Source organism: Vanellus vanellus (assembly GCF_965231255.1).
Source record: "Vanellus vanellus genome assembly, chromosome: 25".
Classification (NCBI taxonomy): domain Eukaryota; kingdom Metazoa; phylum Chordata; class Aves; order Charadriiformes; family Charadriidae; genus Vanellus; species Vanellus vanellus.
This window is the reverse complement of record NC_138930.1, coordinates 473860-500970: the sequence shown is the minus strand read 5'-3', so window position 1 is coordinate 500970 and position 27111 is coordinate 473860. Positions and strand designations below refer to the sequence as shown.

The 27111-nt window shown below is 60.6% G+C and overlaps 2 protein-coding genes across 2 annotated transcripts; one reads left to right on the top strand and one right to left on the bottom strand.

Moving 5' to 3' along the window:
- The first annotated feature begins 11200 nt into the window (after positions 1 to 11200).
- On the top strand, positions 11201 to 20067 carry RNF126 (ring finger protein 126). Its single transcript, XM_082495305.1, has 9 exons — positions 11201 to 11279; positions 14377 to 14435; positions 15940 to 16003; positions 16508 to 16749; positions 17398 to 17466; positions 17552 to 17621; positions 17852 to 17945; positions 18423 to 18538; positions 18770 to 20067. Exons 1-9 carry the CDS (start codon positions 11205 to 11207, stop codon positions 18917 to 18919), a joined length of 939 nt encoding a protein of 312 aa, XP_082351431.1. The 5' UTR covers positions 11201 to 11204; the 3' UTR covers positions 18920 to 20067.
- A 2442-nt stretch (positions 20068 to 22509) lies between these two features.
- On the bottom strand, positions 22510 to 27070 carry FGF22 (fibroblast growth factor 22; the record flags this gene model as incomplete). The annotated part of the gene is made up of 3 exons (XM_082495332.1): positions 22510 to 23094; positions 23385 to 23488; positions 26821 to 27070. 3 exons carry the CDS (start codon positions 27068 to 27070, stop codon positions 22900 to 22902), a joined length of 549 nt encoding a protein of 182 aa, XP_082351458.1. The 3' UTR covers positions 22510 to 22899.
- Between the last annotated feature and the right edge of the window lie 41 nt (positions 27071 to 27111).

Genomic DNA, 27111 nt, shown 5'->3' with positions numbered 1-27111 from the left:
ACCCTCTGTCTGCCTCCTCCCAGCCTCCTCCTCCTCCCCACGGCAGCCCCGTCTGGCAGCAGAGTTACCGTAAGGTCTGTGTCATGTGGCTCCTTTCATCTTTGCTCCCCAAACACCGGTGCAGCTCCACCGGCAGCCCAGCGTCACCCACGCTGTGCCGGTAGGGAAACTGAGGCATCGCTGGGTCCCGTGGCCTCGAGCTGCGTGAGCCCTCGTCTGGGCGAGCCATGCACGGTGAGGAGGGGAAGGAGTTGAGTTGGGGGGATGTACCCCCCAGGGCACACACTGTCACTGTCCTCCCCACATGTCCCCATCACTGCTAGGGCCACTCCGTCACGGCTCCCAAACGTGTGCCGGACCCTGCACGGCCCATCCTGGGCTGGGGAACCGTGGCTGTGCCAGCGCTGCCAGGCTTTGGGGGGGGGTCCCAGCAGGACGGGAGTGGGCAGGGGGGCTGTGGGGAGCCCAGGGCACGGTGGGTCTCGCTCCCTGACATGGCCTGGTCTCACGCCCTGCTTGGTGCCACTGCACAGAGATTGCCCACCCGTCTGCAAGGGGGGTCAGGGCACCATCAGGGCCCCTGTCCATCGCCCTGCTCCCTGGGCAGAGCACTGGGGACACCGGGCTCTATGCCTATCCCCGCTCTTCCTGCTGCAGCCCAGGGACCTTCTCCAGCCCCGTGAACTTCTGGGTCCGTCTCCCGGCCGTGCAGCTGAGGAACGTTTTACCCTTTGCACTGGCCTCAGCTGAGGTCATGTTTTCGGCAGAGCTGAGCCGGGCTCTTTCAGGAGAGGGGCCCCGGCCGGAGGGCCCGGGGGACCTTGCACCACCCCTCTGGCCCTGCAGCAGCCTCCTCACTCCGAGCCGGTGCCAGCACAGCATGAGCCGCTCGGTTTGGCGCGGGATGGGGCTGGATGCAGCTTTGGTCCAGTGAGACATGGAGCAGCACGGGTCCCACGGCCGGGGGAGCGCAGGGTGGGATGCCAGCAGGCAAGGCAGGCAGAGCAGTTGTGTCCGCTGGCACCACCACGTCCCCATCCCTCCCTCTGCCCTAAGGACAAGTCCCAGGGAAGGGCAGCGGGCTGGCCCTCCACCAAGGTGGACCTTCCTCCCTTTCTCCCCATACACCCCCAGGGAGGGGATGGGAACGGGGTTTTACCCCAGGTGGTATCGGTGTAAACCACAGGGCTTCGGCAGAGGAGCCCTCGTGCCCTGCAGTGCCACGGTACCCCTGGACAGCATGTGTACGCGGCAGGGAGCAGCGCCGTGAGGGACAGCGGAGGGTCTGCTGTCGTGGGGAGGAAGGGCAGAGGCGGTAGCCCCCGGCTGCGCAGCCTCCTGGCGTGCTGCTGGCCCGGGCTGAGCAGCGCTGCTCCCTTCCCTGTCCCCGTCCCCGTCTCCGTTCCGGGCCGGCGTGACCCCTGGCTCGCTCTGCCGGCCTCGGAGCAATTGCCCATGTAAGGGCAGAAGAGCCAAATCCCCGAGCTGGGTTTCAATGAGCGAGCGGGCGCTGATGCACTCGCTCACATGCTCCAGGATGCAAGAGGAGCTTGCGGAGGCCAGGAAGGGATTTTCCCTGGCTGCGAGCGGCGTTGCACAACCGGCTGGCTTTGGCAGGGAAGGGGTCGGACCTCGCTGCGGAGCAGCCGGCACTGCCGCATCTGGAAGGGAGCAGCCGGGCTCCCGCTCCGCCTGACGTGGGGCAGGAGGAGCCTGGAGGCCGGGAGGGAAGCGGCTCGGGATCCTTCCCCCAAGCCGGCGTGTCACGGCGCTGCCTCGAGAAGGCCTTCCAGTGCCCAGGGGCTCCGAGCCCCCCCCCGAGGCTCCGCTCGCCCCCTGCCCCGGCTTCGGCTCCGGCAGCCCTGGCAAGCGCCATCGTGCCGTGGGCAGGGAAGCGACTTGCCCACGGTCGCGCCTCCGGCGGGGGCCAAGCCTGGTTCTCCAGCAAAGCAGGGAGCAAAACTCCACCGACCAGTCTGCCGCACGCAGGGCGATGCTGCTGCTGCGCTCCCACCAACAGCCGGGCGGGAAGCGGGGGGAAGCGGGCCCCAGCAGCGCCCGTGGAGTGTGTGGGGAGAGGAGCCGGGCAGGGAACCGCGGAGAAACCTGCCCCGTCCGGGCAAGGCACCCGAGGAGAATCAAAGGAGCCCCAGGGCCGGGCAGGGGGCTGGGGGCGGCGGCGGGAGCCGTCGCGGGGACAAAGGAGCTCTTTGCAGCCGCAGTGAATGGCAGCCTCACATCTGACCTTTCCGTCTGGGCGCTGGTATTGTGCCGGGTCAGGCGGCGTCCCGCTGCCATTTGGGCTGCAGCAAGATTTCGGGCTGAGGTTCAAGAGCCAACCGTCCTTCCCCCCCCAAACTCCGGCTGCTTCATTCTCCTCCTGGACTGCTGGGCTCCTTTAAGGAGGGAATCTCGCCTCTCTCATCAGTTCAGGCTAATTAAACTCTGCTAAACCAATTAGAGCTGCAATTTGCAACAAGACATTCAATTGAGAAGTGTTTCTCGCGGAGCGCGGGGTCAGGGCACAGGCAAAAGAGCAGAGGTTTCATATTGTCGGCGTGGGTTTGCTGTCAGGCGTTGGGCAGGTCCCTGGATGGCTTTTGGTCACCGTTTCACCCTCGGAGTGATGCTGTCCCCGTTACACTCCCCACCGCAGTGGGCCGCCCGAGGTTCTCCCATGCGAGCGGAGACGCTGCCCGGCGCCCCATTGACACCCGCGGGGAGTGGGGCTGCCGGCCGGGGGTCCCCGCAGCCCGAGGCACTGCCCGAGCTCAGGCATAGCTGTGGGGCCACGGGAACCCAGAAGCCCCCGGGGACGGGACCCACGCTCGATGCAGTGGGGTGAGCTGGAGAGCTGCCGAGGGTCAGCCCAGGGTGCACCCAGCAAGTGGGAAGCGGGTGAAGTTCGGCCCGAGCCTCAGCCTCCCTCTCCACGAGCGTTCCTTGGAGCACGCGGCGAGTCGCCGGTGTGAGGCGTGAGCTGAGGGCTCTGGGGCTGCGGGCAGCACCGGCTCTGCAGCCCCGTGGCACGTGACCCCGCCGCCCTGGTGGGGAGCTGCCCCTCGAGGTGTGGAGCCGCTGCTGGCGGCTCTGACCCTGGGGCTGGATTTTCTCCGCCATGTCCACACGACTCCAGCCGGGTAAATTGGAGAGGTGCTATGGCTCACGGCAGCATGACGGACGTTGGGGAGAGAGTGGCGGAGCGGCACGATCCGCACCTCGATGGTCTGTCGGGCCACACTCCACCCCCAGCGCTGACACGCAGCTTCGCCCCATGCCCCGGGGCAGCAGCGTCACCGCTCCGTGCCTCAGTTTCCCCATCTGCTGTGGCGAGATAATGCTCCTCCGCTTGATCCTGCACTATCTCACAGGAAGGTTGCAGGGATTAGTTAGCTAATGTTTGCAAGGAGCTTTGAAGATGAAAAGCCGTGAACAAATGCCAAGAAGTGCTGAGCTGGATTCTCCTCGCCGAGTAATCGTTTCATGTTCCTGGGATACTTCCACCGCTGCAGACGAAGGCGGGCAGGGCGGGAGAGCTTGCGTGTGGGGAGGCAGGGGGGGCGGGAGGCTTGCATATCTTCCCAAGACCTGCCCCTCCAAATCTGATCACCCGGCCTGTTTTACTCCTGATCAAACTCAGATCCCTCCCGCTAACGCCTCTCTGCCACCCCGGCTGCGCCCTGCGAACACCCGCACTCCGAGGCGGCTCCCTGCAGCGTCCCTGTCCCTCCCCGCTGCGCTCCTGGCGCTGATTCCCAACGCAGCACCAACCGGGCGGTTAATTAACGCACCCTTTAGCCCGGCTTCCAGGCTGCCGGCAGGAGAGAGGTTAAACGACGCGGCGCCCGCTGCCCCCTCCTGCAGCCCCCCGCCTCACTCCCTGCTATGTGCTGACATCTCCGTGCCAGTTTTCAGCGTATCGTAAAGGCGCTCATATCTCAGGCAATTGGATTTCGTTATTCGGGTAAGATTTCACGAGGCGCTGTGTCAAAGGCTTACTGAAAGCCCAGATCTCTTCCGTTGCCCACACCCCCTCTGCACCCCCCGTGAGTCCATCAGTCCCCATGAGGCTCTCGGCTCTCCGCTTTCGTCTGTGAGCTGCTCCCAACCTCACTGCTTCTGCTGCCGCTGCCCGGAGCCCTATCCCCATCCGGGACTCGGGGGGTGCCTGGGGGGGAGACCCAGACCCCCTTCCTGCTGCTGGCACCCAGCATCGCCCCGCGTGCTGCGGGAAGCATCACCCCGGGGGGTTTTGCTCCCTCTCCCCTCCTCAGCGCTGTCCTCCCCCACGCCAGGGCTTTGCTCACAGCAAGAGCTGCGCTCGCCCAATGCCTCTTCTCCTCCAAGCATCTTCGGTGCTGGTGTCCTCAGCTCTGCCCGGTGTCGGATGGAAGATGCTCTGGGCTCTGTCCGTGCTGGGGAAATGCTAGTGCACGGAGCCAGGAGGTGCAAGCAGTGCGGAGCAGAGACCGGGAAGGCCGGGACATGGGAAAGCAGTGGCCAGAGCCGGGAGGCAGCAGGGATGTCCTGTCCCATCCCACCCCATCCCACCCCATCCCCATCCCACCCCATCCCTTCCCGCAGGACCCTGCTGCCCAGCGCAGGAGAAGGAGCCAGCTCTGACAAAGTGCGTTTTCCCTCTCAGTGAAAGAACAGATGTCTCTTGTCCGTGGCCTGCAGTCGGCTGTGGTTTCCATCCCTCCTGTCTGTGCACACACAGACTTATAGCTGCCTTAATGAGTTCCTTACGAAACGATCTTGTTGCCCACACGGCTGGCTGAGCCTCGTGGGGGGCGGCCGCGGGGGGAGCCGGGGTGAGGGGGCGGCAGGGCTCCACCACGGCTCGTGTCCGCAGCCTCAAACGCCTGAACAAGCCACTGGTCACCTGCCGGCGTCCAGCCGGGGCCGGGCGCACCACGAGCAGACCGGGAAGCCACCGCTGCGCCCAGGACACAGCTCTGGTCCCCGCTGCCGCTCAGCCCTGCACAGCCCCATGCTGCTGCCGGGGTTGCTCCCCACCGCACCGAGTGCTTCTGCCTCCCGATCCAAGCAGGGAACACTTTCATGAGGAAGACGATGCGGGAAAGCCGTCCCCGTACACACACGCAGAGGGGACGGCAGTGGTGCACCTCCATCCCGCAGGAAGCCACACAAGGACAATGCTGTGGGCAAAGTGGGTTCTTCATCCCATGGCAGCGGAGGAGGAGGATGCTCCAAGCATCCACAGGGAAGCTGCAGCAGGAATCACCTCTGTGCCCGGCACCTCCTTGGCGGCACCCGGCCGGCCCCAGCTCAGCCGTTGCTTTCCGTAACCATCCCTGCAGGAGCTGCTGTGCTGCCGGGTCTCCGGGCTCGCGTGGCCGAGCTCCGCCACGTGTGACACACGTCTCTGAGTAACTTTCACGGGCACGCCGTGTAAACAAGCCGTGAGTCAGCGGCCGGGCCGGCCGTGCGGTTTCCCCAGTGTAAATGCTTCCTCTGCCGCGGTGGAAGGAAGGACCAAACTGAGCCTGGAGGGAAGAGCCGGCAGCGCCGTAAAACATAATGAAATCGTGTGGGGCTGAACTGCATCCAGAGGAGCTGGGAGTTGGGAAAACCTCCTGGGTCATTAAAGCGTCTCTGGCTCCTCGGAGAGGCTGCGGAGAGGCGCTGCTGGAGGAGGCAGAGCAGCACCGGGAAGGGCAGCGTCTGCTCCGCTCATCTTTGCTCCGGGAGCAATGTGCTGGTTGTCTGGACGGGACAGCCGGGCTGCTGGGCGCCCTCCTGCGACACGGCCAGGGGGAGGATGCAAACTCAGCCGGCACCTGAGCACAACCCTTCCACCCTCCTGCCCAGGGGGTCTTCTGCAGAGCGCTCCCGCAGCCCCCGCCCAGCAGAGCCCAGCACTCATCACGGACAGGGCTCGCTTGGGAAGGGGGGGGAGTGCCGGCGCATTGACCCCGCGGACAGCCCCAGCCCCTGCAGCCGCGTCCCGCTGTCTGTCCGGCGGACGAGGGCGCAGTGGCTGAGGGACCCCAGCGCACGGGCCCGGGGGTCCCGCCGGAGGCTGGGGCGGCACAGCCCAGGCTGGGGCAGCGTCTTCGGGAATGCGAGAGCAAGCGGCCGTCCGGCACAGCACGGCGCAGGCTGTGTGGGGAGCGAGGGCTGGTTGTAACCTCCCGCTGAGGGCCCAGCCGGACCCCTCTGCATCGGGGGAAGCATCCAATGGAGCCACCGGAGGGGCTGATCCTACACGGGTCCATGGATGCCGGCGGGCAGCGCCGTTCCTGCAGTCTGACCTCACAGCACCAGTCCTCACTGGGAGAAGGAGGTTTCCACTACGAGCTGCAATGACAACAGCCGCCGTGGCCGCGGACGAGCCGAGCCGGGCTGGAGCATCCCAGCCCCGCCAGCCTGGCAGCCCCGCGGGACCCACGTCCCCGGCTCTCAGCAGCCGAGGTTTGGCCAGCGAAGGGCAGAGCCGCCGCAGGGCACTTCTCCCCGTGGAGCCCCCGTCCACCCCCCAGCCCTCGTCCGCGGAGAAGCCTGATTGCTTACATAGCCCAGGCTTGCAGTTAGAAAAACAAAACATGTTTTTCACATTAAAATTTCCCTTGAAAAACAATGGTTTAAATCAAGCGTAAGAAAAGCAAAGAATGCAAAAAGCAAAAAGAAAAACAAAATTTTTGGTGGAGCCCAAAAGCAGACCCCTGAGACTCTGAACTTGCCCTGAGCCTCTGCCGCCACTGCTCCGGAGGCAGGTGGGCTCCCGCCGGGACGGCGCAATGGGACAGCTCATGCTACGAGATACGGGCACTACGCCGACACGCCGCTGCCCTGCCTCGGCATCTGCCAGCCCCTGCTGCTGGTGAAACCCCGGATCCAGGAGATGAGAGCCACGCAGGGGGCCGGCTGCGCACCACACGCCGCCAGCGTCCCTTAGACCTCACAGCTGGTTGGCGCAGCGGTGGCGAGGACAGGGCTGAGCCCAGACCCGCTGCTCGCGGGTTATCAGGAGCTGCCGGATAAGTGCCAGGGCGGGATCCGGACCTGCAGCCCGGAGGTGCAAGGCTCGGGGAGACGAGGTGGGAGATGTAAATCTCCCAATCCGTCTGTGAGCGAATTCAAAGGGAGACCGATTCAAATCCGCCGTGACATGACTGGCTCGGGGCTGGCAGACAATCCCTGCAGTGTTTGTAACAAATCTTGCCGCTTTCCTTTGAGTGGCCTCCAATTTATTAATTAAAATAGGCAATTATATATAATGTGGGGTGGAGGGGAGCGGGGAGACCAGCTGCACCAGTTATTCTCACTTGGCAGGAACCGTGCTGGAAAGCTGCTCCGGCTCCGGGAGGTGCCTGTGCGTCGAAGGGCTGGAGGCAGAGCCTGGGACGGAGCCCAGCTCAGAGTACCCCCGGGTCCCCACGGGGCACGGCCGGGCACGGCGAGCCACGCGGTGAGGGGGCTTCGGCTACAGCCACTGCTTCATTTAAGAGCACCAGGCCCAGAGGCTGAGACCCTTTAGGAAATGACTCGCCCGAGTGGGCAGGGAGTCGGCGGCAGAGATGGAAGCTGCACCCAAAGTCGCCGGGATGTGCCAAAAGCACTGGCTGCTGCCGGCCCCGCAGGGCAGGAGCATGTGGGGCTGGAGGGGGAAGCCAGGTCCTTTTGTGACTGTTGCCACCCATCCCTCCGCACTCGTCGATAGGAAAGACGATGAGCCCAGGACCCCCGGCTCCAGCTGAGCACACCGAGCGTGGTGCCGATGGAGGGGGAGCGCCACTGCCAACGCGCCCGCGCAGTGCCACGGCTGCGTGCGGCAACAGCTGCACCTCTGGGTTCATCCGAACCCTGCAGATCCCATAGCAGCAAACCGGCAGGATTCACCTGGAGCACTTGGTGCTCCCTGCAGGACACACCGGCACGAGGCCGGCTCCGGTGACGGGCTCCTCTGCCCAGTGCCGGCCACGGGGTGCAACCGGGAACTGGACCCGGTGTGGTGCCTGTGCCCCCGGCTGGTGCCACGGGGGAGTTTGGCCGCATGGCGCGTTGGCTCCTGCTGAGACCGCACGCTCGGGGCGCGTGCACGCACACGCACACGCCTGTGCCGGAGCCCGCCAGCGGCTGCACCGCCGCAGCCCGCGGCTGTTCCCCGCCAGCACCTGGCACAGTGGCACTGTCTGAATTAAGTAATGTCTCGGGACATGAGCTCATCGCCAACACCCACGGCAGCTCCCACGTGGCACCCACTGCTCTCACCCTCCTGACACCGGCACGGTCCGGAGCAGCACTGGGGTTTTCCACCTTTCCTGCCAAGCCCCGGCCGCCCGGGGTGACCACTGGCCCCGCACCGCCTCTGCTCCCAAACACCCACAGATTTTGTGGCGGAGGCTGATGCACCCACGGGTTCCCGTGAGCCCCGGTCAGGGATCGCAGAGGGGCACACGTCCCCCTCCACAGCGGACCCCAGGGGGTATCGCGCCTCAAAGCTACCAGAGGAGACTCCCAGCCCGTCCGTCCCCTCGGACAACGACAAGCCCAGGATATCTTCTGCTGCCGTTGGCCAAAACCCGCCCTCTTTCCCTTCGGCTTTCCCCGCAGGGGGATGGCCGCTTCGCCCGCCCGGCCGTTTGGGGAGCAGGCTCTGTCTAACGATGAATCGATACTAATTCAGGAGGTGTCACCTCTTCGTCAGTCCTCTCGGAAGAGGGTGCAGTTTGCTTCTTTCTGCAGCGCCGTGGGAAAATCCTCCCGGCCGCCCGCTTCCCACCGTGACTCAAGTTTGCTCCCGGCCAGACCTGGCTCCCCTGGAGGGCAGGCAGGGGACAGCCAAGTCCAGAAACTCGATTCCCGGGACGTGCAGCCCCTGCCAGCGCGGCAGCAGAGACGGGGTGCCTCTGCCCAGGCACCCCCATGTCCCCCGCGGGGAGGGATGGCGGCCGGGGCCGGAGGCAGGGCACGGGGCAGGCAGGGGGCAGCAGGAGAAGGGCTCTCAAGCGGGATCCCCCTCTCCACGCTCAGCATCAGGGAGGTGGGGGGCCGAGGGCCGGGCAGGGGACGCCATGCGAGTGCAGAGGCTGCAGGTGGTGGCGCACAGGCCGAGCGCCGGAGGAGCCGCAGCTCAGACAAGGAGCTTTCTGCATGACCAGGCTCCCCCAGCCCAGGGACAAGGTGGTGCTGCGATGGAAGGTCCCTGCTCCGAACCCCACAAACACCCCAACCAGCCGGGGGGTTGGGGCGGGGGGGCTCTTCTCGACTGCCGCGTGCTGGAGGTGTCGGGGTGCCGCTCTGCCCGCCCTTGTCTCCACGTGCGTTCATATCCGTTGCCATTTGCATCCTGACGAGTGTTGCCACGTTCGGCTTCCGCAGCTCCTGCGTCAGGGAATTCCAGAGGGACAAAGTCAGTGGAGCCGGATCCTCCCCTCCCCATCCCACAGGCACCCAGCGCCCATTTGATCAAGTGGCAACTTGTCCTCCGACCGCGAAACGGGGCAAGGAGAAATGCGTCCATGTCCTTAGCGTGGAAGGGAACTTCCCTCCGGGGTGCGATGCCCCGGACAGAGCTGCGGGCTCCGTCTGGCTGCGGGGCTGGGCCACGCCGCACTGTCTAGACCCACCTCCCGAATAAAGGCGTTGCAGGACTCACTAGCAGTTTCCTCACGGGCAGTAAATAATTGCTAACATGCCTTATCAACAGCTGGGATCATCAATCAGCGACTAAACGACTGCAAATTTGTCCCACAGTTGCAATTTCCACTCAAGGGCTGAACCCTTCCAGAAGTTGCCGACCGGTCACGGAGCCGTTACGTGGCCGTTTCCCACCAGCGCCCAGTTCATGGCACCTCAGCGCTGTCCCCTGTCCCCGTCCGAGGGGAGACCTTCAGAGATGGCGTCCTGAGCTTTGCTCCCCGGGGCTCTGGAGCTGCTCCCCGAGTCCTCCCCAGCCCTCTCCATCACCGAGAAGAGCCGGAGCAGCAAAACCTGGGCCTAAGATGCCACCTGCTGGTGGGCACCCCACAGCCCCACCACCCTCGAACCCCCAAACCCCACCAATCCAGAAAACCCCAAACCATGCTACCCTCTAACCCCCAAAATCCCACAGCCCCACCACCCTTAAACCCCACCACCCCGCAGCTTCCCCACCACCCCGAAATCCCAAAACCCACAGCCCCATCACCCAGAAACCCCAAACCCCACGGCCCCACCACCCAGAAAAACCAAAACCCCACAGCTCCAAAACCCCACCACTCAGAAACCCCGCCCTCAAGCCCCCAAACCCCACAGCCCACCATGAAGAAATCTCCCAAACCCCACAGCCCTGCCACCCCCAAACCCCACCATCCTGCAGCTTCCCCACCAAGAAACCCCCAAAACCCGCAACTTCACCATGCAGAATCCTCAAACCCCACAGCACCAGTTTGGCGGTGCCGTAGCGCTGTCCCCCAGTGCCAGGGATCCAGGTCAGGACCGTATGGACCCCATGTTCCCCCAAAAGCCACATCCTCGGGAACGAGCCAGGCTTGAGCGCAGCCCTGCGTGGGACTTTCAGCATGCTCTCAAGCAGGCAGGGCCGTGCCGGGGCCCCCGGCTCGTTTCCAAGCCCCTCCAAGGAACTCAGCTAGGGAAGGAATCCCAAAAAATTAAGATTTCATCTGCCCCCCCCCCAAAAAAAAAAAAAAACAACATGGGAAGATCTGAGGGGAAACACCCTACTTGTGCAGTTTTTGGTGAAATTCCACATCCACATGCCTTTGTGGCTACTGCAACTTTACACAAAACCTGGGATTTTCACTAGAAAACCCCTTTTTCTTCATTTTGGGGGTGGTAGCCACAATTTCTTCTTCCCCCCCCAAAAAAAAAAAAATAATCAAGTTTTGAGCTGAAATTTTAAAGCTGGGGTATCAGTGGGCCTATAACCCTGAAGGACTAGAGGACCGGGGGTGGGACCCCGGACCTACGACCTCCCCCCAGCCCCAGACACTAATGGCTGCTGCGCCCGTCCCCCTTATAAACCCCTAAGCTCCGCCCTTCCACAAACCCCGCCCTCTTCCCCGCCTTCCCGCCTCGTTTCGCCCCGCCCCTTCCCTTCCGCGTTTCCACTCTCCCCCCCCCCCCCCCCCCCCCTTCCTTGTCCCCGCTCGGCCGCCGTCGTCCTCCGCCGCGCGTCGCTGGGCGGGGCGGGGTGAGGCAGTGCCGGCGCGGGGGGGGGGGGGGGGCTGTTTAAGATGGCGGAGGCTTCCCCGCAGCCGGGACGGTTCTTCTGCCACTGCTGCTCGGCGGAGATCGCCCCGCGCCTGCCCGTGAGCGGGGGTGGGGGCCCGGCGGCGGTCCGGTGTGCGGTGGGGGGGGCGGGGGAGCGGGTGGGGAGGGCCCCGGCGGGTCCGGCACGTGGGGAGAGGCCTAAGGGGTCCGTGGGGCCTGAGGGGCGGCCGGGCCCTCCGGCGGGGAGGCCCGAGGGGGGCATTAGGAGGGGTGGGGGTGAGGGCCTGGGGGGGGCGTGTGGCAGTTGGGGTGCGAGGGGGGGACACGTTAGGAGGGGTTGGGAGAGCCGAAGCGAGGAAATGGCGGCGCTGGGGGCTGCGGGGGGGGGGGGGAGCTGAACGGGGCGCCCCTGGGCGAGGGGAAGCAGCCGGCGGGGCCCCCCCGCCCTGCTCAGCCCGGTGTGGGTGTCTGCGGGGCGGCGGTGGGGTGAGGAGCACTGCCGCGGGGCGGGACTGGGGGCGGGGGCCCCGGGAGTTCCGTGCCCCCGTCCCTCCCGGTGTGACACCCCCCGGCTCAGGCACTGCCACCCGCCGCACGGCCCGGGGCGAACTGCCGCTCCGGGGGGTGACCGGGGAGGGCTTTTTTTGTCCCTTTCAGTAGACTTAAACGGGCACGAGAAGAGCTTCGCGGGTGGTAACATCTGAGGCGTAGGCGGGGGCAGAAGCGCTGCGTGTGCCCCATTTCCCCTCCAAGTGCGGTGTAGGCTCCGGGCGAGCAGGGGTGCATTAACCGCCCAGTGAAACCCCGGCTTGTCAGGAGTTGTGTTTTCCTGGTGGGTTAGAAACGGAGCATTGGCTTTTGGAAAGGAACTGGCTACAGCACCGTGGTGGGCCACAGCTCGGCTTTCTGTTCATCACCCGCCCAACATTGCAAGATGTTAAATTCAATTTGGAGGATTCTGCCCGACTCTTTTTTTTCCTGAAACTTTTCACGGTGTCTTGTCAAAACAAGGCATTGCATTTTGTTAAAGCTGATTGAATTTTAAAAGTCACCTTATGGTGAGCATAGGTCTGTTCTCTGCTGTGGTTGATTGGACGTGGCTGTCAGTTTGGTTTTGTGACGCGCTGTTTGTCCTTTCGCCTTCTCCATCAGCCTCACTGGTTAGGCGAGGGCAGGCCTTGCTGGTAAATCTCACAGCTTGTGCTCAGGTGTAAGGGCAAAACTCTTGATAATGCTCCTGCTAAATACATAGACGGGCTGGAGAAAGCTGCTCAGGACCTGAAGGTTGTAACCTAGAAATATGGGCCATTTATTTTTGTTTAAACACGCCATGTTGGCCTTGTGGCAGCAGAGCACATCTGGGAGTGAATGTACTGAATGGTGGTAGGGAGCGGACAACTGCTTTTGTTGATTCAGGTCTAGTTAATTGCTAATTAATGAACTTGGGGGGGGGTCCTAGTTCATTTGGTTTCACTTACTGTTTGCCGACCAAGCTACTGGAGATACTGTAGCATGCGCTGCAAAAGGAGTGGCTCAAACAGCCTGAGAAACAACAAACTTTGGCATTTGTGCTGTTCCAGCTGCAGAGGAATTTGCTGATCCCTGTGTTCAGAGTTGTCTGTGAGTGCATACTCCTCTCAACTGTCCTATTTTAGGGAGGCTTTTTTGTGTGTAAGTTGCTCGCTGCTCAAGTGTGGCTACCATCATAATTCACCCCGGTGGCATACTGGTGGAAAGTAAAACAATAAAGGGGCATTTCAAAGGCAGAGGCAATTGATCTGATGTGCTGTGCTCGACACGGGAATTCCCGGGTGCTGGTAACCAACTTTGAGAAGAATTTGGATGGTGTGGAAGTGTTATTGAAATCAAATGTTGTGTAAATTGCATAGACCAACGTTATTTCACAATCGCAAATCTAAAGAGTCCTGCGCAGAAGAGGGAGCAGCAACTTCTCTGAGTCTGTTTCTAGGTCTTGCTGTTTGCCGCTTCCTTATCTTGCGGGGCAGGCAGGGCAGCGGTGAGTGGGTCGCTGGCGTTGCTGCCTTGTGCTGGGGCCTTATCAGTATTTTCTGCGGTGGCTGGAGGAGGGATCCCAGATGTCTTATCAGAGCATGGCTGGCGTCCTCTCGTCTTTTGGGGAATCCTTTGACTTTGTTTAAGGGCCTGTGCCAATTCAAACGTAGTGGTAGTAATGGGAAGTAGCATTATTTTTAGAAGCTCTTAAATTTCTTTTATGGTGAGCCTGGCTTTGCCAGCGCGGGGTTTTGGGTGGTTGCGTGTGGCCGTTCCTCCTTGTCTGTGGTTGGGCTAGGTACAGGGTCTGTCGCTTCCTCTTCTGATGCGGCAGTGCTGCATGGTGCTACTTCTTCTCCAGCTCTGAAAAGTGCAGTAATTTCCTTTCAGGATCTTAAGTGTTCTGGGCTGCTGTTCTCTACGACAGTGTGTTTGTGGAGTATAAATACTTCACTAACGCCGAGGATTGTGAAGAAGAGTGACTGTTGCAAACTCCCAAGGAGTCCTGCTTCTGCACACACAGGCTGTTTATTCCAAGATATTCGTTCTTCAGTGCTAAAGGCTACAAGGGTGGCAGTAGCTTTCTGTAATGAGCGTTGAGCGTGGGAGTGTAAAATTCTGGTATTGTGTGTTGCAGAATGACCCTCTTGTGTCGCCTTGACCCCTGTGTGGTGTGAACCCCAGGCTACAGTAGTAACAGCTTTCCATTCAGCCCTTCCCAAGCAACAGTGACACTGTGATTAGCCCGTGCTGCAATTCCCCCCTTGTTTCTTTCATGAGGACAGTTTGGCCCCTTAAGGGGGCGGGGGAAGGCTCCCAGAACACGCAGCTATTTAAAAACTTGTGTTTGAGTGCTGCTCTTCTGGGAAGGCCAGTGGTTTTGCTTTCACTTCACCCAGAACTACATCAGATGTTATCTAATGCTTTGTCTCTACTGGGGATTAACTAGTGTTAGCCAAATCTTTTCTACAGCCAAGTTCCAAACAGGCTCAGGCCTAACAATTTGCCTCACTGGTCTGATAGTGGCAAATATTGGTGGTTTGGGGTCTTTTTGGCTCTGTAATTTTAGCATGTGTTTGGGACAATGGGCTGCAGGTCTCTTCCACCCCATCACACTGAAGGCACTCGTTGCAGCTTTTACATACCACTTTTGTGTCTCATTCAGTATTTCTTCTCCCGTAGGACTATATTTGCCCGCGGTGTGAATCTGGTTTTATTGAAGAACTTCCTGAAGAGCCGAGGTAAAGTGCTGCCCCAAAGGCTGTTGCTGGAATGAATTTAGTCTGCTTTGCTCTTTTCCTTTTTCTAGTTAAAAGGCAACATTAGATGCTAAATACACCATTTTTTATTACTTCTGCACAATATTTGGTTCATCTTTCCTCACTATGGGTATATAGTGCTTCATTTGCGTAGTTTGCATCTACAGGTAAATCAGCCATGGGAATGCTGAGTGTCATATGTTGCTGGTAAAGGGCGGGGGAGGAATGGGTTCATTTAAAACAAACAAACAAAAAAGCGCTAGAGAGGCTTTCCCCATGGCATGTGGTAGCTCTGAACTGGTTTGAGTCATCAGGGTAGAGATAACCCTCTGAGAGAGGAATCTGTGGGATGGAGAGCATACGTATGCTTCAGTGTATAATTTAATAACTTAGTTTAGAGTACAAACGGCAAAACATTTTGACTGAGACTTTGGACTCTGCACTGGAGCAGCAGAGATCTGCATTCACGTGCTTTCCTGCTGACTCAGTAGTGGGACTGCTCTCCGGCAGTGTCAGAACAGGCAGGAGTGGAAGAAAAGTCCTAAAATGTTTCAGACACATTTGCTGGACCTTGGCTGTGACTGGCTTTGGGACAGGCAGCGTGCCGGCAGGCGTGCAGTGTGGGGGCGCACTGAGCTGCGCGGAGGATGTTGCTGCCTGCTGAGAGAGGTGGGCTTTACAGACTGATGTTTCTGAACAGACGAGGTGATGTTTGGTCTGACTACGCCAATCTTAGAGGCTGAAAATCAATCCTGTCTAATCCTAACTGTATTGGTGACTTGCTGTGACCTTGGGAGAGTCGTGTAATCACTGAACCTTAGGTCTTTGTTACTGTGAGTGGCAAAGCATAGGCCTGGGTACTGAGCAGTAAATGTTCCTGCAGCTTTCCAAAAGCAGGAGCCTAACAGCATTAAGAGTTTTCCTAATAATCTGTCCCGTCTGGTCACATGCCTCTGCAATAGAGAAGTTCCTTTGATTCAAGATTAGACTTAAGCATGTTTGGGTCATAGTGATCAGAGTTTGTACCTTAAGTCTTCTCTTCCTGGTGCTCCAGAGGATTAGCTGATTTGTTTGAGGTGGATTGTGCAGGGAATCCTTGCTTGACATCGTGGTTTGATCACTTCTCTGTAGCTTCATGAAATCGGAATGTAAAAGGGAGAGATGGATGAAGATGTGGGAAAATGAGGGTTGTGGGGAGGGAAAAATGACAATTGATATGGACAATTAGGAAATCAGCAGCTGAGGGTGGACTCGTTTCGGGATGGAGCTGGCCCTGCCTTGGGGCAGAAGGAAGGTGAGCAGACCTCTGAGGTCCCTTCGAGCTCTGGCTTGGCACAAGAATGAGTCTGTCACTTTCTGCGTGCTGTTTCCAAGTGGCTGTGGTGTCTGCTTTTCCTGTCAAACTCATGTCCCTCACTCCCCTCTGCTGGGAAAATCTTTTCGTAGCACCCTCCCGAGGCTTACCAACGCTCTTCGTTTGTCACAGGAACGCTGACAATGAGACCAGCTCCTCTACGTCAACCAGCGATCAGAGCAGGCATCCTTTTGAGGTAAGTCCTCTCCATCTTTTCTGACACTTTCTGCTTTGTTTAAATGTTCCTCGGATTATGACAGAATTTAGGAAAGGAGGTATTAATATCATCCACATGCTTGCTGCTCCTGAAATCTCTGCATGTCATATTTTTACTGCGTGTTTTTAATAGGACCATCACTTGTAGCTTATTCTTGTTGTGAGGGGGCTAAGCTGGGATTTAGTGAGCTGTCTGGGTGTGTTGCTATGCAGTAGCCTCAGCTTAAAAGGCAGCAGTTACATGCAGCTGCTAAAGAGAAACCAGGGAAGTTGTAGTTATTTCTTACCTTCATCTGTAGTTTTGGTCTGTGTCTGTTGCTCACTAAGCTGCTTCTGAGAGTGCACTGATCCTGTGTCACCTGAGGTTTGTGAGTTGCTGCAGATCTGAAGACACTAGTCTTTTTTGGAAGGCTGCTGAAATACCAGGCGTGAAAGCTGTTTCTCTCCTTGTTACAATCTGTTCCCTGAATTCTCTCCCTCCCAGAATGTGGATCAGCACTTGTTCACCTTGCCGCAGGGCTATGGCCAGTTTGCCTTCGGGATCTTTGATGACAGCTTTGAGTTTCCGTTCGGGTCCAATGTGCAGTCGGAAGACAACAGGGATTCTGAGAACCGGAGGGAGCGAGAGCATCAGTCTCGGCATCGATACGGTGCAAGGCAGCCCCGAGCCCGCCTCGCCACACGCCGTGCCGCTGGCAGGCACGAGGGCGTTCCCACGCTAGAAGGGTGAGAACAACTGCCAGGTTCTTGTGGAGGAAGCCCCGTCATTTTTCACTGATGAGACTTAGCTGAAAATCAGCCTGTACCTTTTTCTCACCAGTTTGAGGATGGCTGTCCACTGCAGCCCTTCCGTAGGTGCCTGACTTTGCCCCTGTGAACTCCCGCTGCTGGACAGTAAGGCTTCAGCTGGGTCCACGGCTGCTGGCGAGCTCCTGCCTTGAGTTTATAGTGGCCATTTCACCTGAGCGCAGTGGCATGGACTGCCTTGTGGCAGGGAGTTTTGCCCGTTAGGCTTACAATGAGAAAGCTTTCCCTGGTCGTTACCAGGTATTACCAAAGTGCTGTACTCAGTGTGACAGGAAACGAGAGAAAACACTGGACAAGACAACTGATGTTTCTTTAACTGCATCCTGGAGAGCCACTTGACGTCTTTGTCAGAAATTATCCCCTTACAAAGAAAATATTGAAACTTCTCTTTATCAATGAGTAGTCACTTCCTAAGATGCATTTGCAATTGCTACAGGATATGTTTCTTTTTGCCCCTGGTGATGCAACAGTATTTAGTGTATTTAGTCACTCCTGCCATGTCAGGGTTCCGGGCTGGGAGCTCGCAGACACTAATTCTTACAGAATCCCGGTTTTCTTGTCTTTCAGAATTATCCAGCAGCTGGTCAATGGAATTATTGCACCTACGACAATACCAAACCTAGGACTAGGTCCTTGGTGAGTTGGAAGATGTACTGCTCTTTCTGACAGTGTTCTTGTTCGTGCTCCCAGCCCAATTTAATTGTTGTCCTTACTCTTAAAGGGGAGTCTTGCATTCAAATCCAATGGACTACGCGTGGGGTGCCAACGGCTTGGATGCAATTATCACACAGGTAAAATTGGATTATAATGGCATATCCTGTCCTTTTGTGCAGTGCTGCAAAACTGTCAGCACCTGGTGTGATGGGGCGGGCGCAAACCACTGAAGGTGGAGAAACAGTAGACCATGTCTGCAGCGCAGGCGATGAACCAGAGCACTTGAACCCCGCAATAAAAGGGCAGATTTTGTGTGCTGCTGAGCTCACATCTTCTTTCTGCCTTCTGTGGCCTATTGTTCTTTCAGCTACTAAATCAGTTTGAAAACACTGGACCGCCACCAGCAGACAAAGAAAAGATCCAGGCCCTCCCCACCATACAGATCACACAGGAACACGTAGGTACGTGTCTCCTCCAGGGAATCCTTCACAAAGAGCTCTGTGAAAGTTCTGTTTAATGTTTTCTCGGGATTTTAATTTTGTCTGCTAGTACCTTCAAGGCCTCAAACATTTCAAAGAGGGAGAGAGGTGAAGCTCTATTATACTCTCACACAAAAAAAGAGCAGAGTGGACAGGGTGGATTTGCCCTGGGGAGGCAAACTGTCCTGCAGAGTTCAGTGTGGACAGAGATGACAGCAGAAGGGAAGGGAACAAAGTGGCAAACCCAGGGCAGAGAGAGGTGGAGTGATGGAGGTAGGAGCTGCAAAGCAACACGCTTCCCTCTCTGCGAGGATGAAGCAGTGGTGGGGGCAGCAGCCACAAGAGAAAGCGGGGGGGGGGGGGGAAGGGGAAAAGGTGATGGGATACTACACCGGGTGCTTTGAGCATCATTCTCTCCTTTGTTGCTTAGCTGTGTTTTGCTTTCCCTTTACCATACAGATTCTGGGTTAGAGTGTCCTGTGTGTAAAGAAGACTATACAGTCGGTGAAAATGTCCGGCAGTTACCTTGCAATCACCTATTCCACAACAGCTGTATAGTCCCTTGGCTGGAACAGGTTAGTGCCACCTGAGTGGGTGACCTGGGTTTTGTAGCACTTGGGTGTTTTTTCTGGTGGTACTGTTCTCCTCTGTAAATATTTTCATACCTCCATGATGAGGCCTAAGCATGAGCAGCCTTTGATCAGAGGAAGGAGTGTCATCCCAGCGTTTTCCTTGAGTGCCATTCCTGCATCATGTTTCTAATTCTTTCCCTTATTTCTTGTTTTGTTTTTGTCTGCTCTCCAAAGCATGACACGTGTCCCGTGTGCCGGAAAAGCTTAAGTGGACAAAACACTGCCACAAACCCCCCAGGACTCACGGGGATGAACTTCTCATCATCCTCCTCCTCCTCTTCCTCCAGCTCACCAAGTAACGAAAACTCATCGAACAACTCATGAATCTTAATCTAACCCTCTGTCCCTGGGGCCCTCTCCATTGTCCTTCCTCCCTCCCCAGCCACGTAAGCAGCGAAAGGGGCTTCCAGAGCAGAGCGAGGGGAGGGTAGTGGGGGGGAAGCAGCGCCCCCAGAATTCCCTTTTGAGTTCTGAAGACATGGAGACTCTGGGTCCTTCAGAGACAAGAAGCCTCAAGTTCTGTGATGGGGGGGGAAAAGAGCTCTGTCTATTAATAAAATCATCCATTTGCCGCGTGGACTTTGAACCGTTGCAGTGAAAGGCTGCTGCGCTCCACAGATGGAAACCCCGGGGTGCTGAGCTAGCGGTTGCAATTCTGAATGGAAAGGTTGTTTGTATGGTTTTGAATTTGAGATTCCTTTCTTTCTTTCTTTTGCTCCTCCTCCTCCCCTTGGATACTATCTCTTCTGCTTTGGAGATGGAAGTCTTTAAAACGCAAGCGTAATGATACTGCCTCCCTCCCGGGATCTCCAGCTGGGGAGGGCCGATAGTTGTCACTGAAAACATGAACTCTTGAAATAGACCCCATTACCCTTATCTTCCCCATCTCAAGTCCCATTTATTTTTCTTTGTAACCTCGCCCTTCTGATACTCAACACCGAAAGGGTTTTTATAATTTTAAATTATTACTGCTGTTAAATAAATGGACGTTTCAGCTCAATGAGACGTTATGCATGATTTGAGGAAAACTACAGGGTAAGCTCTCTGGAGACTGCTGTGCTGAGCCGTCCCGTTTCACCCCAGGCAGGCTTGGCTTGCCCGAGCCCTCCTGCGTGCCAAGCGTAGGCATGCTGTGAGCTCCGGGCACCGGACTCTGACACAACCAGCACCCGTACGTGCATTGCCAGCCTGCGTGTCATTGGGCGGTTGGCTGCAGGATTGCGACTGAAAGCATCCTTGCCTGGTCTTTTGTATTTTTTACACCTCCTCCCTGTTGCAGTCCTGCCCTTCTCTCAGCCTGAGCGGACTCTTTCCACTGTGTCGACACTGGGACTGGGCGTGCATCAGAGCAAGGACCAGCCAAATTTCATTGTGATTGAATAATATACAGGAAAAACAACATTTTGGAGGAAAATGTATTTCAAAGCTACTTAAAATACAGCTGATTAAAAAAGGAGAGAGAGACAAATATCCAGGTGTGTTGGTGACTCAGTTTGTGTCACAGAGCTGGAGGCTGGGGAATGAAAAGAATGTGACCGGAGTGGGCAGTGACCTACCTGCTGCCCGTGTCCGTGCTCACCTGGGCCAGGAGGCACGAGAGGGACAAAAACTGGGGTTAACGTGGGGCTCTCCCCGAGGGCCCTTGGTTTTGTTCTGGTCACGCTGGGTCTCTGCAGCCCTGCCAGGGTCTGGAGCTGCGTGCTGGGGTGGGCGATGTCCTTGGGGGAGCATGCCTGCAGTTTCTGCTCCACTTCGGCTTTTGCAGCACAGCCCATAGCAGAGCTGGCGGGAGGAGCAAGGTGGTGGCATGTGGCTTCAAAGTGTTGGCGTGGGATGTTGGTCAGCTGATGTCTCTGTTGCAGGGACTTCGGGCGGTCGGTGGGTCTCCCTGACCCCCTAACCCAGTGTTCATGATGCCAGGCGGCATGTCAGGACCTTGCTGTGGCAGACACCAGAGCAGTGGATGGGGAACCTGCCGGGTGGGATGGACAGAGGATTCAATGGTGTGGGAGGCTCCCTGTGCCTCCTCTGGCTTTTTGGGGCCCTACGAGTGGGCTGGGGGTGGCTAGAGAAGTTGCTGGACTCCTCCCATGGGCACTCGGGATCCTGCCACCAGCAGAGCTCTGGTGTCTCCTCCAAAGCAGCCTTACCAGCCAGGAAGGGCCTGATCCTTCCTCCCAAGAGCTCTCTGGGAAGGGACGTTCCTCCTGTAGGAGGGGGGAAAGCAGGCGGCTTGTTTGGTGTTTCTTGAGCCATTTCAGAATACAAGGAGAGAAGGTTTGTTGGAGAAAACGTCACCAGTGTGGATGGCAACAGCCTTTGCCAAGCCTGCCGGGGCCACGCGGCTGGTGCTGAGCAACTCTCCTGGAATGTTTTTCCTCCTCGGCTTCGCCAGGGCAGCCCAGCGGCACCTTTCATCTCGGCGGGCGGATGCCTGCGGGACCGGGGTTTATCTCAGGACTGGTATATCAGGGTTAATAGCTCATCCTCCGACAGAGGTTGAACCAGAAGCTTCTGCCACTGGGATCCTGGGCTCGGGAGGTGGGTGGCAGCAGGAAGGTCCCTGGCTGAGCCTGCGTGTGCCCGTCGGCTGGGCTGGCACCGAGGGAAGGCTTTGCTGTTTAGTCACTGAAATGCAGCCTAGGAGACCTGGAAAAACCTTCCTTTCCCCAATACATTTCAGCCGCTGGCTGCGGCGTGGGGTTCCCGGCTCCCCCGGAGCTCAGAGGGTGATTTCTGACATGTCAGCAGTGCTCAGGGTGGGTTTCAAGTCGGCAAAGCAAAGCCCGTGGCGGGTGCATGGCTACTGCCACCCTCCTGGCCGGTGCCCGCCATGGTCACCGCACAGTTAACGCGGTGGCTGTTCCTTCTCTCGGGCTCATTGGGAGCTGGTTGGGTAAGAAATGGAACGAGTTTGGTGGTTTTCGCTGGGGCCATCGCTCAGGTCTGACGTGACAAAGTGACCAGGCTGCCATGCCTCGCCACGGCGGGCGCGGAGAGCGGCACAGGAACGTGCCCTGGCCGGGAGGCCACGGCGCCAGTGCTATTTCTGGCTGTGCTCCCCTCAGGGCGAGGGGATGGTCCTCACCACCGGCCGCCTTCCCAGCTTCATCTCTGCTGGGGAGGACGGAGCGGAGCTGGGCTGGGGGGCAGGACCAGGCGGGGGGGTTGGGGCTGGTGGGGGCTGGATACCCCGCTCCGCTCTGCGTCTCAATCCAGAGTGGGGATGGGGCACGAGCCGCCTGAGTGGGGGGCTGTGGCCCTGGTGATCCCACTGGGGACAGGTCCCCAGAGCAGGTCTGTTCCTTTCTGCTCACAATGCCCTGACTCGGAATCTGCATGTGGGTGGGGAGCAGCATCCCAGGGCTGTGCCTGCCCGAGGGACTGAGCCGGCTCCTGCGGTGCTGCCCAGCGCCTGGTCCCACACAGCCCACCGCAACGCTGCAGCAGGATGCTCGGCTGCAACCAGGCTCCTGCTCGGCACCAGGGACCCTCCCGACCCCTCCTCCCCTCTGCCTTATCCCTTTGGGTCTCCAGGGCTGCATCCCCTGGTACCTCCCGGGGGATGCTCCCCTTGGAGCAGCTCTGCTGCAGGTCACGCATGCGAGCGCTTTCCTGCGGCGCCGGCGCAGGGTCCGGGCTCTGCCCTGCCGGCAGCTGCTTTCATCTGCTCCCTCCTTTGTGCCGCTGAGCAACCATCACTGTTTTCACACAGGTTTGGGTTGGGCAAGTGTCTGCCTGCGCACGCGGGTGAGGGTGTGGGTCGATGAGGAGCTGTACATGGTGGGGTCTGGCTGGGGTCCCCGATGGCAGCAGCAGGGACCCCCGGGGAGCCAAACCCACCCAGCCCGTGCCAAGCCCACCATTAAAGCTCCAATGCTCACTCCCCCTTCATACCGTGAACACAGCTTTAATTGCCACAGGTGCCTGGACACGAGATAAATACAACCCGCCGTCATGCCGCAGCCCCCGTTCCAGCCTCAGCCCCTGCGGAGGTGCCGGTAGCAGAGTGTCAGCCGCCTAGTTCGGGCTGTGCGGGCGGGAGCACGACGTCGGCAGCCCTGGCACACGGTGGCCGCACTCCGGGGGCTGTGCCACACCAGCTCTGCCTCCACGGGACGGTGGGGAGAGCCATGTCCCTGCACGGCCACAGGCTGCGTCTGGAGCGTCTGCCTTCCACATCCATCCTCTGCCGTGCGTTTGAAAATGAAACAATAAATAACAAAAAAAAAGATATGTACATAAATAAAATAACCCTTTTTTCCATTTTTTTCCCACAGGATGGTCCGGAGCCACCTGCAGGCTCAGCTGATGAGCATGGGGAGGAAGTGTGTGGAGAGGTGCTGCCGGCGTGTCTTGCCCCCTCGCCGCGGCCTGCCCTTGCTATTGAGCGAGAGGAACATGGGGCGGCCCCGGTGCCGCCAGCGCAGCGACGCGTAGGTGTTGTAGCCGTTCTCCTCGATGCGCTCCGTGAACTTGCAGTTGGGGCTGAACTCCTTCTGGCAGGAGAGGGAAGGGGGTGAGGGGCGGCCGGGGCCCGTCATCGCCCTGCTCCGGTGGGGTCGGACCCCGAGAGCGGGGCAGGGCAGGACCCCGGCTCCTCCCCGGTCCCCGGAGGGCAGAGGGGCTCTGTGGGTGCAGTCCCCTGCTGGGGAAGAGGTCAGGGCATGGGAAACCAGGAGCCCGCTCCTGGGCACCGGTCCCGGCGGGGTTGGGACCCCCCATTCCAGCTTTGCCCTGCGCCTCTGACCCCGGTCCGGTCCCTCCCGGGAGGCAGCGTCCGACCTACCGACCCGTAGAGCCTCCCCTGCTTGTTCATGGCCAGGTAGAAGCCGGTGTGCACCGCCCGGATGGCCACGACGCCAACACGCACCGACCGGATCTCGACGATGCCTGTGGGACAGCGAAGCGTGGCGGTGAGGTGGGGAGGGACAGGCGACCTCCCCGAGGGGCCCTGCCCCGACGCTGGGTCTGTGGCCACACGTCCCCCCCAGGAGGGACGGGGCCACTGACCCTCGCCCAGTGCCGGAGCAGCCAGAGGGGCGGCAGGAACAAGGGCTGCAGCCTGAGCCGGGAGCGGGAGGGGGAACCTCCGATCCAGGGGGGAATTGATCTTTACTCCTCTCCTCCCCAGGGCCCAGCCGCTTCCCAGGAGCCGGGCTGTGCCGGAGCCGTGCCAAGCACAACCTCCGCTTGCCTGGAACAAACTCTCAGCCTCTGCCCGGTGCTGACCTCGCGCTGATCCTCCCCTCATTGGCAGCTCTGCCCACGCATTTGTCCCCAATGCGCCTGCGGTGCCCTGGGGACCCGACCCACCTCTCGCGGTGCATGGCACCCCGCGCTAGCGCGTCCCTTGAGGGGCAAAGTGTGCCCGGGGGCGGCAGGGATGGCACATGGCTGCGTTACGGTGGATGGAGGCGGCCAGGCAGAGGGCTGCGGGGGCAGGAATGGGACCGGGACAGTGCTGCCCATGGATGCCACTGCCGATTGTCCGGCTGGCACGAGCACAGACACACAGCCCTGTGCTGGGCACTGTGGGCAGGAGGGATGCGGCAGTGCTGCAGGACGTGGGGATGAGCCCAGGAGGTGGCTGCAGCCGAGCTGTGAAGCCACAGTGGGGCCCAGCTGGGCTGGCATGCGTGTGCCCGGCTGCCGAGCTCCCGGCACAGCCGCTAATGGGAAAGGCATGCGGTCGGACCAGCGGCTCCGAGAGGGGAAACACCCAGAGCATCGTCAGAGCCTCAGGATTCCTGCACCGCCTCACACCCGACTGACCCCAAGCGCCGCTGCCAGCCCTGCCGCCCACCGGGCCTGGGGTGAGAGGGAAGAGGAGAACGAGTCTCCAGTGGGCAGAGCTGCAGGCAGGGCAGTGGGCAGCATGTGAGCTGCAGCAGGAGCTGCCCATGGGCTCCGCTGCCCCGGTCGGCCAGGGTGGGAGGAGGAGCGGAGGCTTTGGCTGGCAGCACACACAGCGCAGGGGGCTGCAGCCCCAGGGCAGGTGCCTTCGCCAGCATCGCCCCCCCCATCACCTGGGTATCGCCTCCCCAGGGCCACTCGTGCCCTCGCCGGGAGCGGAGGGGGTGGATACAGCACCAGGGCAGAGTGAGGGCTCCGGAGTGTTTGGCTCCCTCGGGGCAATGGGTAAGAGGGGATTTTCAGCCCAGCCGCCTCGGTGCTGCCGCCAGCACCCTGCCCCGGCACCCACCGGGACCCGCAGGGCCGGTCCCAGCGAAGCTGTTGACAAGGAGCAGCCGTGGGGAAGGGCTGAGCAAATGCCTGCGAATCCATCCCACTTGATCACCGTCTGGAGTTGCTGCTATTTATAACAAAGGACTTCTGCTTTTCTAAAAATAACCCCCCATTGCAGTTACCGGCACCCTGGCCGGCTCTGCTGTGCTTTGCTTGCCGGTGCCCAGCCAGCACCTGGCTCCACACGAGGTGTCGGGTCCCTGCAGACGCAGGGCAGTAGCCCATGGGCAGCTCCCAGTGCTCCCAGTCTCACACCCTCTGCCCCAACAGGGTCCCAGGGATGCTGGGGCAGATATGGGTCTCGATGCGGGGGACGCCCTGGGACAGCCCCAGCCACGCTGCAGCTGCCGTGAGGGCTGAGGAGCAGAGCCCGAGTGCAGGTTATATCTGCCGATAAACCAGCGCGAGCCCCATGCGACAGCCTGGAGCCGCTCCACCTGCCGGGGCCCATTGCCGCATGGCCGAGGGAACGTGTTGGGGCACTTTGAGGTGGCAGCGCGCCCGGTCGGGACTCCTGACAGCCTCTGACACCGCAAGAGGGTTCCCTGGGCTGGGCTGCCTTCCTCGTCATGCGGCTGGCCGGGTGACAGGGCAGCACCCGCTGCCACCAGGACATGGGCTGGGGGATGCTGCTCCCGTCTGCAGCATCCTTCCCGCTCCAAGCCCCAACACCATGCCAGGCCCCCCCAGGGATGCTTGGGCATCCCTCCTCCCCCAGGTCCCCAGCACCCCATACTGTTACCCCCCTCCCTGTCACGGGGGCCAGGACCCAGCACCCAAAGCACCACAGGTGCTGAAACTGGGCTTGCAGCCCTGGCCCTTGCTGCAGCTGTACCGTGGGTGCCCCGTCCCCTCGGGACCTACGGTGCTGTCACCCAGAGTGGCCTGGGTAGGAGCAGGCAGCTGTGGAGCTGAGGCACGACCCTGGTGCCAGGAGCAGCCTCTCTGCTGGTGTGGGGACCCCAGTGCCAGCCTCCGCAGCCACCTCTTCCCACCACCGCACGCGGCCGCTCCCAAGGGCTGCAGGGTGGAGCAGACGCAGCCCCAGCCCCAGGGGAAGGCCTAATCCTGCCTGCTCGTTCCCAAGCTCCAGATCGCAGCACAGCCTGGGCACCACCAACATCCCGCAGCGTTCGCCCTCTCTGTTTCCCCGGGGGACAAACTGCCTGGCACTGTGACCCCCGTGAACAGCCCGTGGGGAGGCTGCAGTGAGTGCCTCCCTCTGTGTGCTGTGGCGGGGGCCGCTGACTGTGACCACCCGGGTCCCCGCACAATGGGGGTCCCTGTGGTCCACGCGCGCCCTCATACTGTGCTGAGCCCCAACCGCTCTGCCGTCCCCTCCAACGGGGCTGCTCCGCTCTCCTGTAGCAGCCTCATGGGTGCTCGGTGTGGAGACCGGCATCGCCCCGAAGCCTCCTCCGTCCCTCCTCTTCCTCAGCCTTTACCCTCCCCAGGGTGTTTACGGGGAACGATCAGATCCCCCCAGTCAGCGCCGGCTGAAGATAACCCTAAACGCAGGGCAGGGGAGGGACCCCGCGTTTGCACTGGCAGGAGGAGAGGGGGCGAGGGACCCCCCCGGGTGATCCCAGGCGCTGGCAAAGTGACACCGGGTCCCCGGCCAGCGCACGCCGCTGCCCGCACACCCCTCCTCGCTCCCGCAGGGGCTCCCCGGGGCGCGGGCAGCCGGAGCCGTCCGTGCACGGGCGAGCTGCGTGCCCCGGCCAGCCGCCCGCGGGGCAGCGGGGCCAGCGGGGACCTGCGGCTCCCGCCCGGCCGGGGATGTTCGCTGGGCGGGAGGCGCTGCGGGCGCTCCCCGGGACCGGGCACTGCGGGGTCCCCGCCGCCGTCCCGGGGCGCCTCCGCCCGCCCCCGGCCACCGCCGCAGCCCCGCCGGGCGCGGGCTCTCCCCCCCGCGGGTGGTCGCGGGGGTCGGCCCCGTCTCTCCCCGGCCCCGTCGCGGTCCCGGCCCCACTCACTGCCCGGCCGCTCCCTCCAGCGCGTTCCCTCCACGCCGCCGCCGCCGTCGATGCGCAGGAAGAAGCGGGTGGCGGAGAAGAGCCGCCGCCAGCGCACGTCACCTTCCAGGTGGCCGTAGCTGCGGGGGGGCCGCCGGGCAACCCAGGCGGCACTACCCGCCCCCGGCCCGGGGCCCGGGCCCGGCCCCGCCAGCACGGCGAGCGCCCCGGCGAGGCAGGCGGCGAGGGCGGCGGGGCCCCCGCGCCTCATGGCGGCGGGGCGCGGCGGGGCGGCGGGCGACGGGCCATGGC

Bases quoted from the DNA above. Each gene is read 5' to 3' on its own strand.
- RNF126 (XM_082495305.1), top strand. From the start codon at position 11,205: ATGGCGGAGGCTTCCCCGCAGCCGGGACGGTTCTTCTGCCACTGCTGC. The intron at 11,280-14,376 runs GTGAGCGGGGGT...CTTCTCCCGTAG, and splicing joins AGATCGCCCCGCGCCTGCCC to GACTATATTTGCCCGCGGTG. The intron at 17,946-18,422 runs GTACGTGTCTCC...TTTACCATACAG, and splicing joins GATCACACAGGAACACGTAG to ATTCTGGGTTAGAGTGTCCT.